General features: G+C 44.3%; 1 protein-coding gene across 1 annotated transcript in view; it reads right to left on the minus strand.

Annotated features, from left to right (window-relative positions):
• MYO3B (myosin IIIB) overlaps positions 1 to 20,828 on the minus strand; it is a 252,794-nt gene that overhangs the window by 207,482 nt on the left and 24,484 nt on the right. Inside the window, exon 6 of the mRNA XM_077917134.1 lies at positions 7,422 to 7,567. Within this exon, the coding sequence (XP_077773260.1) occupies positions 7,422 to 7,567 (146 nt within the window). The remainder of the gene's footprint in view (positions 1 to 7,421; positions 7,568 to 20,828) is intronic.

Consider the following 20,828-nt stretch of genomic DNA (forward strand, 5'->3'; position numbering starts at 1 on the left):
GTTCGCCAGAAGCGGCTTAGTCATGCTGGCCACATGACCCGGAAGCTGTCTGCAGACAAACGTCAGCTCCCTTGGCCAGTAAAGCAAGATGAGCACCGCAACCCCAGAGTCGGCCACAACTGGACCTAATGGTCAGGGGTCCCTTTACCTTTACCTTATGTTGCCATAAAAACCATCAAGACCTTGAAACTGATGCTGCAAAACTGATGCTGAGCTTAAGACCTCTGCCTTCTGTTTGGTGCTACTGCCATCTTTGATTTATTAGAACAGCCTTTGCCAACCTGGGGCTCTCCAGATGTTGGTGCATGCTGGCTGGCTGGGGTTGGTGGAAGTTGCAGCACCACAACATCTGGAGGTCATCAGGTTGACCTAGGCATGGATGGGGGGATCTGCAACATAGTTGCTGAAAGGAGCACAGGCAACAGAACAGCCACAGCTTTCCCTCCAATAATAAGAGTAAGAGTAAGAGTAAGAGTAAGAGTAAGAGTAAGAGTAAGAGTAAGAGTAAGAATAAGAATAAGAATAAGAATAAGAATAAGAATAAGAATAAGAATTTATTTATACCCCGCCCATCTGGCTGGGTTTCCCCAGCCACTCTGGGCAGCTCCCAACAGAACATTAAAAACACAGTAAAAGATCAAACATTAAAAACTTCCCTAAACAGGGCTGCTTTCAGATGTCTTCTAAAAGTCATATTGTTGTTTATTTCCTTGACATCTGATGGGCGGGCGCCACTAACCTCTGCCTGGTTCCCCATAACCTCACTTCTCGCAGGGAGGGAACCACCAGAAGGCCCTCGGAGCTGGACCTCAATTTACATGGGGCAGCCAATGATGTTCTGAGTAGCTGGCATCTGTCTGTCTCAAGAGACAAAAGAGTGCACTTCCGGGGGAGAAGTCAAACTGCTGTGTTAGCTGCACCAAAGTGACCTCCCCAAGGTGCAAGCCTGGGCAATGTGTATGAAGGTCCTGGGTTGCCCAGACGACAAGACCCCCATCTTGGCCTTGCTGATGTGATCCAAAGAAAAGGAAAGCAAAACATGGAGGCATACAAATCGCCATCCAAACGTCTTAGGCATTCTGCTCTAGATTTGTGTAGGGTTTACTCCATAGCCTTTTCTTCTCCTGAAGAGGCAGCAGATGTTTAGAATCAGAGTTTTTCTTCTCCTAGGTAGGCTACCCAGGTGGACGAGCCCCGTCTGCCCCTCACTTCCCTCTACAAACACGAGCAAAAAGCTCCATCTTGACAGGAAAAGCCCAACCCTTCAGCTGTCCAGATTTTAAAGAAACATTTGGGTTTGTGTCCATGCTATTGACACTGCACATGTGTAAGGTAACTAAAGCTGGAGCCCACGGATGGCTGGTTTGGGTAATTATGTAATTTTTTTTGTTCATCCGGTGTGATTTTTACATCTGTTGCATTACACACAAATACAGCGGGACAGAACAATTTGCGTCTCTTTTGGCTGAATGGGATTCAGTGCCATCTTCTGGAGGACAAATACTAGAAGGTGTGACCCAAAGCTTACTGTAAGGGATGCGAGTGGCATTGTGGGTTAAACCACAGAGACTAGGACTTGCCGATCAGAAGGTTGGCAGTTCGAATCCCCGCGATGGGGTGAGCTCCTGTTGCTCAATCCCTGCTCCTGCCAACCTAGCAGTTCGAAAGCACGTCAAAGTGCAAGTAGATAAATAGGTACCGCTCCGGCGGGAAGGTAAACGGCTATTCCGTGCGCTGCTCTGTTTCGCCAGAAGTGCCTTAGTCATGCTGGCCACATGACCTGGAAGCTGTACGCCGGCTCCCTCAGCCAATAAAGCGAGATGTGCGCCGCAACCCCAGAGTTGGTCATGACTGGACCTAATGGTCAGGGGTCCCTTTACCTTTTAAAGCTTACTGTGGGATGCACAGTTCCAGTTCCTTATTATTTTCTACATATTATGGTGATTATTGGAATGGGAGCACCCAGGACATAAGCTATCTGTAGTATGAAACCAATGCTCTGTCTGCTGAGAAGGCTTTCTCCATCTCCTACTGAGCTCACTGCAATTTTCTTATTTAGGAATATAAGGAATTTCTCCCTGCCATATGTTAACATACTGCTGATACGATTAGTTGTGAGTCAATTTTTGGAGGTGCAGCAGTTTATACAGTTTCCATTTACACAGAACTGTTCATTAGATCTGTGTCATGTCATGAAGAACTCTGCGTAGCTCCAAAGTACGCAGAGTGCTGTGCCCACTAACATTGATCCAGGCCTACGCTCAAGCCTGTGGTTTATCATGATGGGAAGGAGCCTATACAAACCTTGGACTCACGCATTTCCCCACCCTCTTTCCCTATAAACCCACCAAGCTTTACCCCTGGGCCACACCAGATTTCATCCTGAACAGCCTTAAATAAGTACTCGTGCCCAGGACTGCCCCTATTTTCACCTGGCTAAGATCATAGAATAGAATCATAGAATCATAGAGTTGGAATAGACCACAAGGGCCATCGAGTCCAACCCCCTGCCAAGCAGGAAACACCATCAGAGCACTCCTGACATATGGTTGTCAAGCCTCTGCTTAAAGACCTCCAAAGAAGGAGACTCCACCACACTCCTTGGCAGCAAATTCCACTGTCGAACACCTCTTACTGTCAGGAAGTTCTTCCTAATGTTTAGGTGGAATCTTCTTTCTTGTAGTTTGGATCCATTGCTCCGTGTCCGCTTCTCAGGAGCAGCAGAAAACAACCTTTCTCCTTCCTCTATATGACATCCTTTTATATATTTGAACATGGCCTCCAGAAATCATATCCTCCAGATCATATCCTCCAGAAATTGCTAGAAGTGTGCAAAAATATAAATCAGCAACAGCTGCTACCGTAAGGCAATAGAGGTGAAATAATTTTTAGGTTGCTGAAAAACATGGTGCTCAGTCCCTTGGCTTGTGATTGGCATTTACAGCCCCTCAATTAGAAGGCAGATCAGTCCAGTCAGCTAAAACGACCGTACAGAATTAATGAAGTCAAAATAATAGGAAAAGAGAATGCTTCGCAAAAATGAGTCAGGTACAGCAAATCAATACTTCATATTGTTGCCTGTCCTGATTCTGAATTCAGCTGCCTCCCTCTATTTCCAGACAAAATGATGCCCAACTCTATACTATGTTACTGTCATTAATGCAGCCTCTTCAGCTGCGGATTTCAGAACTAGCCTCATTTCTCTAGCCTCATTTCTATGTAAATATATTTGAGCAAAACAATCAGCACTTTTAAGAAATCAAGAGGTGGTGGCGTTTTGGGGGGGGGGGGGAAGGAACCATTCTAAGGGAACAGGAGAAATTATATCGAAGGGGACACAAAGCTGTACCCTAGATCTGCCTCCAATCAAAGAAATTTGTGAGCAAAAGGCCTGGACAGAAATCACAAAGAAATGTTTATACTTATGCTAATAATAATAATAATAATAATAATAATAATAATAATAATAATGGCCCCTCTGATCATTGGCAAATCCTCACTGTGATCAACTCCTGCCCCGAAACCTATGTCCCCATTGTGGAAGGACGTATGGATCCAGAATTGGCCTCCACAGTCACTTACTGTTAAAACCATGTTCATGGAAGACAATCTTGCTCGGCTATGAGTGACCGCCAAAGAAGAAGAAGACCATTGGGATATGTTGTGAGTCTTCCCAAAGCATTTGTTTTTGAAATAAATTGATGTGCTGGAAATAAGTATCCCAGAAGACTTCTGTTTGAATAGTGTGAAGGTGTTTTGTTTAAAAGTGTGAAGGTGTTCAGATGCTACAACAAGTCCAAAGATCTGGAGGCATGGCGCCAACAGCTTGTTTGGAACTTACTTGGCTACGAGTGATCGCCAAAGAAGAAGAAAGGAGAATGGAGGCCACAGCATGTTCCAAGTGGGAGCTATCAGTGAAATCTGGACAGAAAGGCTAGTCAGCAGAGGGAGACCAAATTCCTTCCCTCCTGAAGTCCCCCAAGATATCCAGCTGCATGGAAGCTTCCGGAAGCTGCCCCGGTTCAATATCCCAGTTGTATCCTTTTGAGGGCAGTAGATATTCTCTGAGCAACTTAACGTTCCTGAAGTCAGAGTCAGGATATTGTGAGGGAGCAGGGGCTACATTAAAATTTTCTCATCGTGACACCCTTTCCCTCTTCCCTGATATAGTGGGCAAGTTGCTGCAAAGGAAGAATATGCTCTGCGTGTTTTACTTGGAGACATATATAGACTATTGTACCGGTGGATGAAAATATGGCATCTGAAGGTTGCTAGGCAACTGCCAATACCTTCACCTACAATTTCCTAATAATCCACTGGGGGCAGCAGGTGAACGCACTGATATTGTTGCTTCATTCCCCAACTCTTTGCCTGCCCTTCTTACAGAACAAGCCTGGTACTGCTATGCAGAGACTGGGGGATATCTGGCTAGACAAGGGAGACATAGTTATTTTTCTCAGGGTAGAGGCATCTGTTTTGGAAACTGTGATGCCTCTGGCTACTAGAGGAGCCTACCTTTAAGCCAGCGATCTTTGGAGAACCCAGGGGAAAACATAATGTTTGTATTTGGCGTTTTTAATTTTAGCCACAAGTCCCTCCAAAGAACATTGTGGAAATGTGGTCCTTTGACAATTAATGCCTAGTCAACATGCCTGAGCCACGTCCTGGAGTTATCATTTCTTTTCATAGATGCTCTTTATTATGATGCTACTGGTAGTTATTTACTGCATTTCTAAATGGCCCTTCATCACTTAAGGTAAAGGTAAAGGACCCCTGGATGGTTAAGTCCAGGCAATGGCGACTATGGGGTTATGGCGCTCATCTCGCTTTCAGGCCAAGGGAGCCAGCATTTGTCCACAGACAGCTTTCTGGGTCATGCGGCCAGCAGGACTAAACTACTTCTAGTGCAACAGGACACTGTGATGGAAACCAGAGCGCACAGAAACGCCGTTTACCATCCCGCCACAGCAGTACCTATTTATCTACTTGCACCGGCATGCTTTCGAACTGCTAGGTTGGCAGGAGCTGGGACAGAGCAACGGGAGCTCACCCCGTTGTGGGGATTCGAACTGCTGACCTTCTGATTGGCAAGTCCAAGAGGCTCAGTGGTTTAGACCACAGCGCCACCCACATCCCTATCATCACTCAACATCCTATAAGCAGTATTTATTCCTAGCTAGGATTGAGCTTCAGACATTACAAAGATTTGGTGAAGAATAAAAAACAGGAATGGTTAGGAGCTTACTTAATAAATTCGGTATTTTGTCCTATGGAAATAAGACATGCCACCACAATATATTATTTCGTCATGCAGATTTATATGCAGTTTTGGGGGAAGAAAGAGATAAATCATAGACTGAAAGACAACCATTCCCATGTCCTGTTCTATATTTCTTCCTATCACCTGCTGATATTTTACAGCACTTCATCATGACTGTTGTTCTTTAAAGCTGTTTACAGCCTCTATCTGATAAAAATTTATGGGTATTAGTTTAGAAATTTGAAGCTTCCCTCACTGCTTTAATTGCTACAGCCTGTTTTACACATGTGCAAAGGGCAAAAGAGAGGGGGGGGAGAAAAGAGAGAGAGAGATGAATTGCTGCTTAAGTTTGAATAATTTTTGAAGGGGGGACGGCAGTCTGGGTTGTGCAACAGAGATAATACGATGCAGAATGTTGGAGAGCCTCATCTGCATATAAATAGACCTAATCAGAAATGCAAATAGCAATCAGGAAAATACTTTTTTTTTAATGCCCCATGGTAATTGTGCGATTGTACAGATAATAAAAGGTCAAACATTTTCATTGCCTAAGCTTTCAATTTGCTAGTAGCAAGTAACTATCCTTCCCTTTGCACAATGGAATATGGAAGAAGCCAGCATATACCAGCTGGCAATCAACCGGGGGCAAATGCTTAAGAGATGCCATCCTGCTTTTCTTACAACTGTCCCCATCTTTCATTCATATTCCTTAATGGTCTTTATAATCCCGGGTCCCTCGGCCAGGTGGAAACAAGACAACCACCTAACAACATGTAAACTCAAATGCTCGTTTATATTCAGGAATGGCAAGAAAGTGTTTCATATTTTTCATGTGCAAATAAGCAGTAAGAGAAGGGTGCAACTGATTTGGCACACATAACAGTTTCAAAATTGCCTTTGCTGCATAATAACACAAGACCTTTCCCCCATCAAAATAACCTTGTAATGTGCTGTATATTTTCAGAAACGGCCTTTACTTCTTTGGAAACAAATGGTATATCCAGTATGAGCTCATCTTAAACATTCTACGGCATGCTATGTATTCGTTACTAGGGGCTGTGCGCCTGTTCACACTGCTCACCAATCCCACTGCCATTCCCCCCACATTGACCTCCTAGGGCTTCCCCTTGCAACTACTAAGCTTGATTGTCCCATTCCTGTTTCTAAAGCCACTTCCATGTCTCCTCTCCCTGCAGCGCCCTTTGCACAAACACTCCAGGATGATATACACTACTGTCTCTTTTAAGAAGAATGGAATGCTAAGCGAGCCAGCCTGTCAGATACCCTGTTCAGTCAGAGAAGGTTCAGCTCAGCCCATCAATGTTGTACATATAGGGAGGCTTAGTACAAATAGGGTGCTGTGAGTTAAACCACAGAGCCTAGGGCTTGCCGATCAGAAGGTCGGCAGTTTGAATCCCCACAATGGGGTGAGCTCCCCTTGCTTGGTCCCTGCTCCTGCCAACCTAGCAGTTTGAAAACATGTCAAAGCGCAAGTAGATAAATAGGTACCGCTCTGGCGGGAAGGTAAATGGCGTTTCTGTGCGCTGCTCTGGTTCGCCAGAAGCGGCTTAGTCATGCTGGCCACATGACCCGGAAGCTGTACACCGGCTCCCTTGGCCAATAAAGCAAACAAGAATCTAACAGCAACAACAACAATTTATTATTTATACCCCACCCATCTAGCTGGGTTTCCCCAGGCACTCTGGACAGCTTCCAGCAAAATATTAAAATCCAATAATTCATCAAATCTTAAAAGCTTCCCTAAACAGGGCTGCCTTGAGATGTCTTCTAAAAGTCAGATAGTTGTTTATTTCCTTGATATCTGATGGGAGGGCGTTCCACAGGATGGGCACCACTACCGAGAAGGCCCTCTGCCTGGTTCCCTGTAACCTCACTTCTCGCAGTGAGGGAACCATCAGAAGGCCCTTGGCGCTGGATCTCAGTGTCTGGGTAGAACGATGGGAGTGGAGATGCTCCTTCAGGTCTACTGGGCCGAGGCCGTTTAGGGCTTTAAAGGTCTTAATAGTAGCATTTCTCAATCAGGGTTAACTTATGATGCAATGATGTACCAAATTTCACCGTTGCATTTCCCTGTTGAAATGCTGCTGTCTGTGTGAGGACTGGCAATCTAGCAAGCTAAGAGAGCCACCTAGTGCCATACCTTGGGATCTTGAAAAGTGTTTTCACGGGATGCATGTCGAATAAAGGCGGATCCCCGTCACCCAGTTCAATGGCTGTGATCCCAAGAGACCAAACGTCGCAGCGAGCATCATAGGAGTAGTCATACTGCTGTTCACAAGCAATGACCTATCAAATACAAAGGAAGACACCATCAGAGTTAACAATTGCCCCATTGTCCAAGCAGGGCATACAAATGCACTCTATTTAGGCTGTATCCACAACACACATTTAAAACACATTGCTTCCCCACAAAGAATCCTGGGATCTGTAGATTTATGAGCACTAAACTACAGTTCCCAGAATTATTTTGGGGACAGACGGACTCTGCTTTAAGTATACAGTGTGAATGTAACCTTAGTTACCAATTCCGATTCAAGTCTACCATTGACAGACACATACAAATTTTCTGCATAAATTCAGGATGCAAGTGTTTTTAATTTTTAACGGTGGCCACAGAATGCACACAAAAAATAACTCTTGCCATCGGATGCGAATTATTCCAAAATAATTACAGTCTTTGAAATCCTCCGGCAACATTTCCTTTTGAAAACAATGCTGCTTTTTATCCTCTTTAGTGCATACATTTGCAGAGAGAGAAAGAAAGCATGGGCATCTAAAAGGGAAATGTAGTCTTCCTACAGGAATTACTGCATTTTGCTCATTTATTCTTCCACATTTACATCCCACCATCATGGAAACCCAATACAGCTTACATCTGGATCAAATCTCAGCATTTCAAATTATTATTATTCACATTTTCCTGACAAAAAGGCAACGGTTTATTCCTAATAATAATAATAATAATAATAATAATGATGGGGTGGCTTCCACAGAGACCAAAAATACACTAAAATGTCACACATTAAAAACTTCCCTGAACAGGGCTGCCTTAAGATGTCTTCTGAATGTCAGGTAGTTGTTTATCGCTTTGACATCTGATGGGAGGGCCACCACCAAGAAGGCCCTCTGCCTGGTTCCCTGTAGCTTTGCTTCTCGCAATGAGGGAACTGCCAGAAGGCCTTCGGCGCTGGACCTCAGCATCCGGGTAGAACGATGGAGGTGGAGATGCTCCTTCAGGTATACTGGGCCGAGGCCGTTTAGGGCTTTAAAGGTCAACACCAACACTTTGAATTGTGCTCGGAAACGTACTGGGAGCCAATGTAGGTCTTTCAAGACCAGTGTTTTGTGATCTCGGCGGCCGCTCCCAGTCACCAGTCTAGCTGCCGCATTCTGGATTAGTTGTAGTTTCCGGGTCACCTTCAAAGGTTGCCCCACATAGAGTGCATTGCAGTAGTCCAAATATTAACAGAGAGCAAGAATAAGTACTTAAAAAGCAGCTCCTCCTTTTAAAGGCAGAGGCGGTGGAACAAGGCAGGTGGAATAGTTTGTCCCTGATCATTCCAGCAGTCTCTCTCCTGTAAAGACTGACCAGAAAAAGAGATCTCAGTGGACAGCTCATCAAATTCAGTGCCAAAGAAACCAAGCTAGAAAACCTATTCCATAGCATAGATCAGCCTTCCCCAAGCTTGTTACCCCCAGATGTTACTGGGCTACAGCTTCCATCATCCCTGATCATTGGAGGTGGTCCAGCCACATCTGGAGGGAACCAGGTTAGAGAAAGCTGGAGGAGAAGGTGCCGCCATGATGAAACCATGGCCCAACTGTCTTACCTCTAAGGGAATGGGAAGATACATACAGAATGAACTTCTCCCCAAGTATTAACACCAGAGGTTAAGTTTTTGTTTTTTGTTTGTTTAGTTGTGTCCGACTCTTCGTGACCCCATGGACCAGAGCACTGTTACGAAAAAGGAGCAATGCGGCAGCGAGCTCCAGATGGCTGGAAAGCCAAACAGGATGTTGATGTTTGTGACTGTACCGTGGGAACAAAGGGGCAGTCTATTCACTGTGCTGAGCACCGGATGTTAGCTCAGAGTGTCATCTGACCTGTGCTGGAAGTACAGGGGAGGAGTTTCTATCTCTCTCTGCTGTTGGTGTTAAGAGAGTACAGACACGTTTCTCTGTACTGCTGGAAAGACAGAAATAAAAGCATGTAAATACATTTCTGTCTGTCTCTTTCCCCTCCCTGGGGAATGGCAGGGAGGAGGGGGAGTGGTGTGTCCTTCTCACGTTAGAGGAGGATCGCCGATAGAAGATCTCGCCTGATCTTGCCGGGAGTCGCAGACCGGGGAGGTCAACAAGGAATTAAGCTGGGTGCCTGGAGAGTGGCCAATTCCTCTGATAAGGCTTAATTCTAACAAGCACGCCAAGAACTCCTGTCTTCCAGTGCCTCCCGCAGTTTGGTCAAACTCATGTTGGTAGCTTCGAGAACACTATCCAACCATCTCGTCCTCTGTCGTCCCCTTCTCCTTGTGCCCTTCATCTTTCCCAACATCAGGGTCTTTTCCAGGGAGTCTTCTCTTCTCATGAGGTGGCCAAAGTATTGGAGCCTCAGCTTCACGATCTGTCCTTCCAGTGAGCACTCAGGGCTGATTTCCGTCAGAATGGATAGGTTTGATCTTCTTGCAGTCCATGGGACTCTCAAGAGTCTCCTCCAGCACCATAATTCAAAAACATCAATTCTTCGGCAATCAGCCTTCTTTTTGGTCCAGCTCTCACTTCTATACATCACTACTGGGAAAACCATGGCTTTAACTATACGGACCTTTGTCAGCAAGGTGATGTCTCTGTTTTTAAGTTAAGTTATTAAGTTAAGTTTTAGGTGGCTGCAAATTGTGGCTAGGTAGAAGCCATAAGTGTCATAGGGCTTCAAGGGAAATGAAAGAAAGCAGAAACCAACATGACTAGGGATGGGGAGCATGTGGCTAAGCTGTTGTTGAACTCCAACATCTGTCAGCTCAAGACCCATCTTTCCCAGTAGTCAAGGGAAGATGGGGTCATAGTTCTAACAACATCTGGGTCCCCATTCATGCCCAGAATCCATGGGAATCCTACCAGCTTTGACACAGGTTATTTCCCCACACACACACACTTTAGATACCACTTTGGGTATGTGGCAATGCCACATTAGAGAGAGAGAGAGAGAGAGAGAGAGAGAGAGAGAGAGAGAGAGAGAACCCAGATCCACAAAAATTCTATATGTTTATTTGGAAAGCTATAAGGATAATGATGATGATTATGATGATATATTTAAATGCCACTCACCTGACTGGGTTGCCCCAGCCACTATGTTACTCTAAAAAAAAAAAAAAAAAAGGTAAAGGACCCCTGGACGTTTAAGTCCAGTCAAAGGCGACTATGGGGTTGAGGCACTCATCTCGCTTTTCAGGCCAATGCAGCAGGCGTTTGTCCACAGACAGCTTTCTGGGTCATGCGGGCAGCATGACAAAACTGCTTCTGGTGCAACAGAACACTGTGACGGAAACCAGAGTGCATGGAAACACTGTTTACCTTCCTTCCAGGGTGGTACCTATTTATCTACTTGCACTGGCGTGCTTTCGAGCTGCTAGGTTGGCAGAAGCTGGGGCAGAGCAACCCAAACTCACCCCATCACGGGTATTCAAACTACCAACCTTCTGATCAGCAAACCCAAGAGGCTCAGTGGTTTAGACCACAGCGCCACCCGCATATGTTAGTCTACTCCTATTCCAACAATATGTCTGGCTTTCATGACTGATGACTGAATGTAATAGAAAATTAGCATTTAAATTAACACAAAACTATGAGAAACCAGCAAAATGTAGACACATGGTTCAAGAGGATCTGTATGTTTTGTATGATTCAAAAAACAACAAGGAAGCACAGAGAATACAGGATTGCTCAGCGACTCCTTTAAAAAGTATTACTGGATTCTACACCGCAAAACTATCCACCCGCCGCCTCCTCCTCCTCTCTCCTCAGAATACACAACACATGCATCCAAAAAAACATAGCCGCAGGCATACAATGTATAACACGGCGTGATTATGGCTGTGGCGCGAGACTAGCTGGAGACCTGAACTGGACAATTAGCACCGCTGACCCACCAAGCTGGGAAGAAGCTGGAGTTTAAAAGGTCTGAGCCTCCTGGGGGAAAAGCTGGTGGTGTTACTAGCTGAACAGCTTATGAGGTATGCCCGCATTATTCTGAAAAATGGATCAGTGTACACACATTCAAAACCCTGAATGTGGCACAATCTAGTTACCCTTGCTCCAAGGAGAGCAAAAGAGCTGGCAAAGCAAACAAAATGCACCGTCTGATTTTTGTAATGTTACGACACGTTTTAATTTACAGCACCAAGGCAAGATGCTATACATATTATACATGCATGCAACTCGGTTTTGTATGTTCTATAGAGAGCCAGTGTGGTGTAGTGGTTAAGAGCGGTAGACTCGTAATCTGGTGAACCGGGTTCGCTTCCACGCTCCTCCACCTGCAGCTGCTGGGTGACCTTGGGCCAGTCACACTTCTTTGAAGTCTCTCAGCCCCACTCACCTCACAGAGTGTTTGTTGTGGGGGAGGAAGGGAAAGGAGAATGTTAGCCGCTTTGAGACACCTTCGGGTAGTGATAAAGTGAGATATCAAATCCAAACTCCTCTTCTTCTTCTTCTTATAGGGAGTCTGTGCTGGGGAGACTATCTTCATATTTCTAACTTGCATGGATCATGACAGCAAGTATGTTTGTGTGTGTTGAATGATGGTAGTGGGGGATTGACTGATTTAAGACAGAGTGGTTTACATCGCATTTTATATTTTAAGAGCTGGAGCAATGCTCTTTCAGTCAGCAGACTGGCAATAGGAATGAATGGCGTTTAAATGGCGGGTGTATCTGAGCTAAAATAAATTATCCTCATTTGTCTCTCAATCCAATCACTCTCTTGCTTTCCATTTGCCATACAATTATTTGAATATACATAAAATGCTCTGTATTCAAATACACAGGAGCTATGAAAAAATGCAAGGATAATAGGCATGGATATATATTGCTGCTCTTTTCTAAGCAGGAAAAATTAGGCACAAACACGAGGCTTGCTTAAGAGGACAGCCTGCTCCAGGGTAACTCAACATACAGCTCAGGGATAGGCAACCTAAGGCCCAGGGGCCAGATGCGGCCCAATCGCCTTCTCAATCCGGCCCGTGGACGGTCCAGGAATTTACATGAGTAGAATGTTTGCTTTTATTTAAAATGCACCTCTAGGTTATTTGTGGGGCCTGCCTGGTGTTTTTACATGAGTAGAATGTGTGCTTTTATTTAAAATGCATCTCTGGGTTATATGTGGGGCATAGGAATTTGTTCATTTTTTTTCCTTTCAAAATATAGTCTGGCCCACCACATGGTCTGAGGGACGGTGGACCGGCCTACAGCTTGAAAAGGTCACTCTTCTTCCAGTTCAAGAAAAAGCTTAAAATAAGGCATGTTTCATCTATGGAAGTATACAGAGCTGGGAAATAACAGCCATATTTTATGTTTTTAGAAATGGACACGGTATGCAGGGATGGTGGGGGAGGGGGGAAATGATCCAGCTTTCATTTAAAAGCAAACTCATCTAGTCTGCCCTTTCCCAGAAAATATGTGGCTTGAAATACAGTACAGCCATCCTTTGACATTCACACAGAATTTTGCAACGCAGTTGTTCAGCCAAGTGATGGGCAGTGTGCAGCTAAGTTTTACTTAGAGTAGATTCATGGAAATTAATGACTCTACCATAGTCATGTCCAATGATTTTAATGGGTCTACTCGGAGTAAAGCTCAGTATAATACCATCCAATGTGTACAATAACTGATATACTAAAGTGTGCATTTTAAAGCCTGCATTAGTGAAAACAGTACTATTAGGAGAAACTGCTGGCAAGAATGTGTATCCTAGGGGAAACTGTGTGTGTGATCAAGAGAAAATTTTACTAAAACGTTGAGGAATTTTCATGAGGAATTTTAAAAGGAAATCAGAAACTGATGCAGAAATGTAGATAATTGAACTAAAGATGAGAAATAGAGAAACTCACCTGTCCTAAACCATATGCTTCTCCTTCCACCCCAGCAGTTCTAAGTGCACCTAAGAATCTGTAAAGCACCCAGCCACCAGTTCCAGGCAGCATGACCAATGGTGAGGAAGATGGGATATGTCTGCTACTGGTTCTCACAAGCCCTCCTAAAATCACGATTAAAAGCAGACTCCCCTCATGATTCCTGTCAGGAGATCAGCCTATACACGAGTAGGACCCTGGTAGAGACACATGCCCGACTGGCATGTTCCCTCAGTCCTAGTCAATCGTTCGAGGGCTTCATAAGCTTTCTTCAGTCCGAACATCACAGCGACCGATGCCAACCGACACCAGCACACTTAGGGATCAGCAGAGTCTTAGCATCTTGCGTGACAGACCTCAGCAACTCAGCATTTTGGCTAATCTACTTTATTTACATATACACACACACACGGAGCACTGCAACATGGCTTCCTCCCTCTCTTTCTCTCTAGCATCAGACAGCAAAGAGAAAAAGAACAAAGGACAATAGTCCACTTCATGGAACACAGTAACACAAACATCCTGTCTCCGTCACTTCCCACTCTGTGGAGTCAAAACATATACCGTCATGTGAAAGACAACAATCCCATGACTGCAATCATAGATCAGGAATTCTAACAATTCCAGCATCAACCAGCTCCCCCTTGCCGCCATCTCCATTTTCTTTCCCTTCTTACCTGATGAAGAATTATGGAGACACGTTGCACACTTTTTGGTAACATTTTGCTTGGCCGAATATAGAATTGTGAAAATACAGATTCTGGAATTTTCTTCCAGTGTGCCACAGAACCCATGTAATAAATATGAGAAGTCCTATTTCGTAAATCTTTCTTCTTCCTAGGTTCCCCAAATTTTCATCCACTGCCATATGCTATGGAAATTTATGAACTGTTTAGAGAGAGCAATGAGTTGCATAGAGAGAATAACTCAAAAGCATTAGAGAACAGGCTGAAGAAGATATGGTGAAGTAAAACTGCGCACAAAATGGTTAATGTTTGCCATTATGAGTTATGCCTGGGCAAAATTTAAAGGAGGAAATGACATGTATAGTTTTTATTTTTAAATATATATAATTTATTTGATTGTGAGGCATTCTCCCAGAATGATGACTCAGCATTTACATCTTGAATAAAACCCCGTCATATCCTGGCATTTACTATTAACAGAGACTGTCAAAATGCGAGGGGGCAACACTATGGCAGGAAGCTTAACACATTTCAAGCTTTTGAAATTTCTTCATCCTCTTTCCAAAAACTTCTGTTCCCAATAATGTCACTTCACTGAAATCATGTAAAAGAACTCCTTAGAGGCAGTAACTCAGAAGGAAGTCACAGCCAATTTTGCTAGGCACAGCAAAATCAATTGCCTTTCATTTTAAGCCCTCCCATTTTGAAATATATATAAAAAAATAGCCATTGGCTTGGTTATAAGGCAGCAAAACAGTATCTATGGAGGCTGTCCAATCATTAAAACACATCCCCAGCCCCGAAAAGAAACCAGACAGTTTTATCTATAGTTAATCAAAGGATCCGTAGTACTTTGTTAATGAAGTAGAATCATGTAGAATTGGAAGGGACCCTGGGGATCATTTAGTCTAAAAGCCTGCAACCTAGGGGTTATCAGCACCATGCTCTAACCCATGGGTAGGCAAACTAAGGCCCAGGGGCCAGATCCGGCCCAATCGCCTTCTCAATCCGGCCTGAGAACGGTCTGGGAATCAGCATGTTTTTACATGAGTAGAATGTGTGCTTTTATTTAAAATGCACCTCTGGGTTATTTGTGGGGCATAGGAATTCGTTCATTATTATTTTTTTCAAAATACAGTCTGGCCCCCCACAAGGTCTGAGGGCCCCCAGCTGAAAAAGTTTGCTGACCCCTGCTCTAACCAACTGAGCTCTCCAGAGCTATCCGCTTCAAGCAATTCACACCAAAAAGTGAGCTATGAAGATCAGAATTAGACAATGTCCCCCTTCAGACACTGAACACAGGTACAAGCTGCCTCTCCCCATGCATAAGTATTTGTGTGAAAGAGTGTACATTAGTTGATTTTTTAAAACTCGGATATTGTGTACACAGACACACAGACGGCACACTTTTATTTATTTGTTTAATTAATTAATTAATTAATTTCTATATTGCCCTATACCTGAAGGTTTCAGGGCGGTTCACATAAAATATCAAATACATAAAATCAAAACAAAACCAACAACCCAATTAAAAAGCAAACAAACCCAAAAGAGCCAGAATTTTAAAAAAAGGGTATACGATGAAGATCAAGTCAGGCAAAGGCCTGGTTGAAAAGGAACGTTTTTGCCTGGCGCCTAAAGGTGTATAGTGAAGGCACCAGGTGAACGTCCCTGGGGAGAGCATTCCACAGATGGGGAGCCACTGCAGAGAAGGCCCTGTTCTCGTGTTGCCACCCTCCGGACCTCTCAGGGAGGAGGCACATGAAGGAGGGCCTCAGAAGATGATCTCAGGGTCCGGGTAGGTTCATATGGAAAGAGGTGGTCCTTGAGGTATTGTGGTCCTGAGCCATTTAAGACTTTATAGGTCAAAACCAGCACTTTGAATTGGGCCCGGAATCTAATTGGTAGCCAGTGCAGTCAGACCAGGATCAGTGTAATATGCTCAAACCGTTTTGCTCCGGTGAGCAACCTGGCCGCTGAATTCTGCACTAGCTGAAGTTTCTGAACCGTCTTCAGAGGCAGCCCTACGTATAACCCATTGCAGTAATCTAACCTTGAGGTTACCAGAGCATAGACAACAGTAGTTAGGCTATCGCTGTCCAGATAGAGGCGTAGCTGGGCCACCAGCCGAAGCTGTTGAACATATTACATGTGAATACCTGCGCAAGTGTACAACGTGATGGTTTGCGTACTCAGATTGTGCGCTCATTGAATGCAAGACGTGAACACTCCTAGGGAGAAGGGGGAAGGGGGACCGAGCCATTGATTCCCACCCCCAATGCTGCACACATTGCTGGTGCCAGCACCCTTCTACATATGTGGCATTCTTCCCTCCTTTGATTAGTTTGTTTAGATTCTATTTAGCACACAACAAGATTGGCTCTTAATCTTTTGGGGGATCACAATACCTCATTACCTGCTGTTTACTCAGTAAACAGCATTTGAAGAGAAGCTGTGCTTGATTAGAAAGGCAAGGGCAAATCGCCGCCTCAGTGTCTGTTTATGAATTCATCCTAAATATCTTCACACTTGGGAAGACAGGCGAACTAATATCAGTGTACTGGAAGAAGCAAAGATCACCAGTGTTGAAGCAATGATTCTTCAACATCAACTTGGTTGGACTGGCCATGTTGTTTGGATGCCTGATTATCATCTTCCAAAGCAACTACTCTATTCCGAACTTAAAAATGGAAAGCGTAATGCTGGTGGTCAACAAAAAAGGTTTAAAGACTGTCTCAAGGCAAATCTAACAAAAATGTAGTATAAACACCGACAACTGGGAAACACTGGCCTGTGAGCGCTCCAGTTGGAGAACATCCTTAACCAAAGGTGTTGTGGGCTTTGAAGACGCTCAAACTCAGAATGCAAGGGAGAAATGTGCTAAGAGAAAGCCATGCTTGGCAAATCCACACCGTGATCAACTCCCACCCGGAAACCTATGTCACCACTGTGGAAGGATGTGTGGATCCAGAATTGGCCTCCACAGTCACTTACGGACTCATTGTTAAAACCGTGTTTATGGAAGACAATCTTACTCGGCTACGAGTAATCGCCAAAGAAGAAAGAAGAATGAGTTCAGACCCTCCAAGTGTCCCCATTTTCCAGGGCCGTTCCTTGTTTAGAGAAGCTGTCCTGGTTTCTGATTTTATCCTGGAATGTCCTGCTTTTCCGTAAAGGTAAAGGTAAAGGGACCCCTGACCGTTAGGTCCAGTCACAGACGACTCTGGGGTTGCGGCGCTCATCTTGCTTTATTGGCCGAGGGAGCCGCCATACAGTTTCTGGGTCATGTGGCCAGCATGACTAAGCCACTTCTGGCGAACCAGAGCAGCACACGGAAACGCCATTTACCTTCCCACCGGAGCGGTACCTATTTATCTACTTGCACTTTGACATGCTTTCGAACTGCTAGGTTGGCAGGAGCAGGGACCAAACAATGGGAGCGGGAGATCACCCCGTCGTGGGGATTCGAACCGCCAACCTTCTGATCGGCAAGTCCTAGGCTCTGTGGCTTAACCCACAGTGCCACCCACATCCCACAGCGCCACCCGCTTTTCCTTAGGACGTCCCTCTTTTCATTGGAGAAAAGTTGGAGGGTATGGACTTATTCAACCCCCAAGCCGTCTGAAGGCAGTCCTTTATAGGGAAAGGGTTTTTTATGTTTGATGTTTTATTATGTTTTCACATATTTTGGAAGCTGCCCAGAGTTCTGGAGCAACCCAATAAGATGTGTGGGGTATAAATAGTAAAATTATCATTATGGAATGGGACGTCCCTATTTTCATCGGAGAAATGTTGGGGGGTATGCGAGTCATCTCCCCTTTCTCTCAGGGGCTCTTATACAAATAACGGTTTATCTGAAGCAATGGCAACCCCTTCCCAAACCAAACATGACTCCGTTCTGCAAAAGTACCAGCAAACTGGGAGAGGAGTGAATCTGCAAAATTATAGTTAAGCGAGACACTGCCTAATGAGCATTAAATTTGCCTTCTGTGTTATAAATGGGGCATGTATACAATCTTTCCTTAATGCAGAGAAACTGTTCATCTCATTGTTAAGATACTGCCAGTGTGGTGTAGTGGTTAAGAGCGGTAGACTCGTAATCTGGTGAACTGGGTTCGCGTCTCCGCTCCTCCACATGCAGCTGCTGGGTGACCTTGGGCCAGTCACACTTCTTTGAAGTCTCTCAGCCCCACTCACCTCACAGAGTGTTTGTTGTGGGGAAGGAAGGGAAAGGAGAATGTTAGCCGCTTTGAGACTCCTTCAGGGAGTGATAAAGCGGGATATCAAATCCAAACTACTCCTCTTCTTCTTCTTCTTCTTCTTCTTCTTCTTCTTCTTCTTCTTCTTCTTCTTCTTCTTCTTCTTGTTATTATTCTTCTTTCACCCATTCAAACAATCTGCATGTGCGCAATGACTTTCAGATGCCTTTGAGGCATCAAAAAATCAAATGGATTTTGTACTTTATTTGTCTAAATGTGCATCTTTCCCCTAGAATTTGGCCGACATAAACTCTCCCTCTTATTTAAATGGTACTCGGGCAGAGAACAAAACGTCCGACCAGATCAGGGAAGCTAATGTTAGCGAAATAGGAAGTAAAGAAACCTCAAGCTATTAAGCTGCGACTGACCTTGAGCCCTGTGATGCGTGCCACTGAACAGCAAATAGGAGATGCTGGAGGGGAGAAAAGGGAAAAGGCAAGCAAGTCCCTTTTTTAGACTGTTTGTATGCATTGGGCATGATGTTTATTTCCAATGAATTATAAAACCGAGCTTGCTGTTTTCAATTACTGTACGTAGAATCCTGTCATTTTTGCTAGGCATTTGGTTTCTTCATTGAAAGGTATTTAAAGCCTTTTAATTAAAGCTGCCCAGCACATTACAGTTGCAGCATCATTTTGAACGTAAGATGGATATTGAAAGTTATCATTTAAATAGATCCATCAAAAGAAATATGTTTTGATTAGATAAGAAGTTTTGCTTTGAAGCAGCAGCCGGAGCTTCTAGCTGGGAAGACTTGTTCAACAGGACATTTCTAGAATGCCATTGAAGATTACATTGTTTTTCAGTAAGAACGCTATTTTTGAAATCCCGAAAGATCCGCCTTATTTTTTAATCCATGCCATTTAAAAATAAAAAGCTGTATTAAAATGCATTCGGATATTTGCTGCTCACTCATTTATTGCTTCTTGTGTACAGGCAATGAGCGTTTCACAAAGAGGTGGCATTCTTGACCCCTGTGCACATCGGCAGAGCACTAACGAGTAAATAAATAAATAAATAAATAAATAAATAAATAAATAAATAATAAATAATAAATAAATTATATACACACTGCCCATCTGGCTGGGTTTCCCCAGCCACTGGCAGCTCCCAACAGAATATGAAAAACACGATAAAACATAAAACATTAAAAACTTCCCTAAACAGGGCTGCCTTCAGATGTCTTCTGAAAGTCAGGTAGTTGTTTATTTCCTTGACATCTGATGGGAGGGTGTTCCACAGGGCGGGCGCCAATACCAAGAAGGCCCTCTGCCTGGATCCTGGTAACCTTGCTTCTCGCAGTGAGGGAACCGCTAGAAGGCCCTCTGAGCTGGACCTCACTGTCCGGGCTGAACGATGGAGGTGGCAACGCTCCTTCACGTATACTGGGCCGAGACCATTTAGGGCTGTAAAGGTCAGCACCAACATTGAATTGTGCTCAGAAACGTACTGGAAGCCAATGAAGGTCTTTCAGGACTGGTGTTATATGTAAATAGGTCCTTGTTTCAAACAAGTACAGGGGGATCAGTCCATCTCTGGTCCTTTTCCCTCTTGACATATTGATTCCATCCAATTTTGCTGGAACTTTTTTTTCTTTTTAACGAAACTCCAAAAAAAAAAAAAAAACACTTTGCATTCACAATAGTACACATTTCATATTCATTTCTGTATGTTTTCCCAAAAATATCAATTCCCTATGCATTTCCCCCTAAGGTGCTCATTATTGCATGCATTGCCACCCAAAATATTCATTTTAATACATGTTTTTGAGCCGAGAAGTGCACTGGAAAATTCAAAGAAGTGTGCAGCGCATGTAGGATGACTGACCAGGCAGAGGTTGTTTGTGTGGTGTTTTAAAAGAGGTGCTACTTGTGTTGAACATTTCATAGGCTCTGGTGTCACATTTATTCTGGGTCTAAATGTTTTAAAGGGACCAGGTGCATCTCTCACCACCCTCCTCTTACAGAATAGCCCACTTTGTTCTCTGTTGAGTGACAGGCTCAGCAGGATGGAGGCAAGGCTTCAGTGGCACCCTGGACAGCTCCATGTATGGCTCCGCAAGAGCAATGCTCAAATGTTGTTTCAGCAGCAGTCACCCTCCGAGTGACCCTTAAATAGGGGTTTCTGCATCATTTCAGTTGCTAGCTCTACCTTGCATGAGAGGAACCTTTTGATTTAAAGGGGACAAGTCTACTTTAGCAGCCATTAACCCAATGGAGGAGGTAAAAATGTGGCTCTCCTTAGGCTCTGAGTCTTAAGAGTCAGAGGAAGAAAAAGAGTTTGGATTTGATATCCCGCTTTATCACTACTCTAAGGAGTCGGTTGGCGCCTAGGACTTGCCGATCAGAAGGGCGGCGGTTCGAATCCCCATGACGGGGTGAGCTCCCGTTGCTCGGTCCCTGCTCCTGCCAACCTAGCAGTTCAAAAGCATGTCAAAGTGGAAGTAGATAAATAGGTACAGCTCTGGCAGGAAGGTAAAC

Source organism: Podarcis muralis, chromosome 1 (genome assembly GCF_964188315.1).
Source record: "Podarcis muralis chromosome 1, rPodMur119.hap1.1, whole genome shotgun sequence".
In the NCBI taxonomy this organism is placed as follows: Eukaryota; Metazoa; Chordata; class Lepidosauria; order Squamata; family Lacertidae; genus Podarcis; species Podarcis muralis.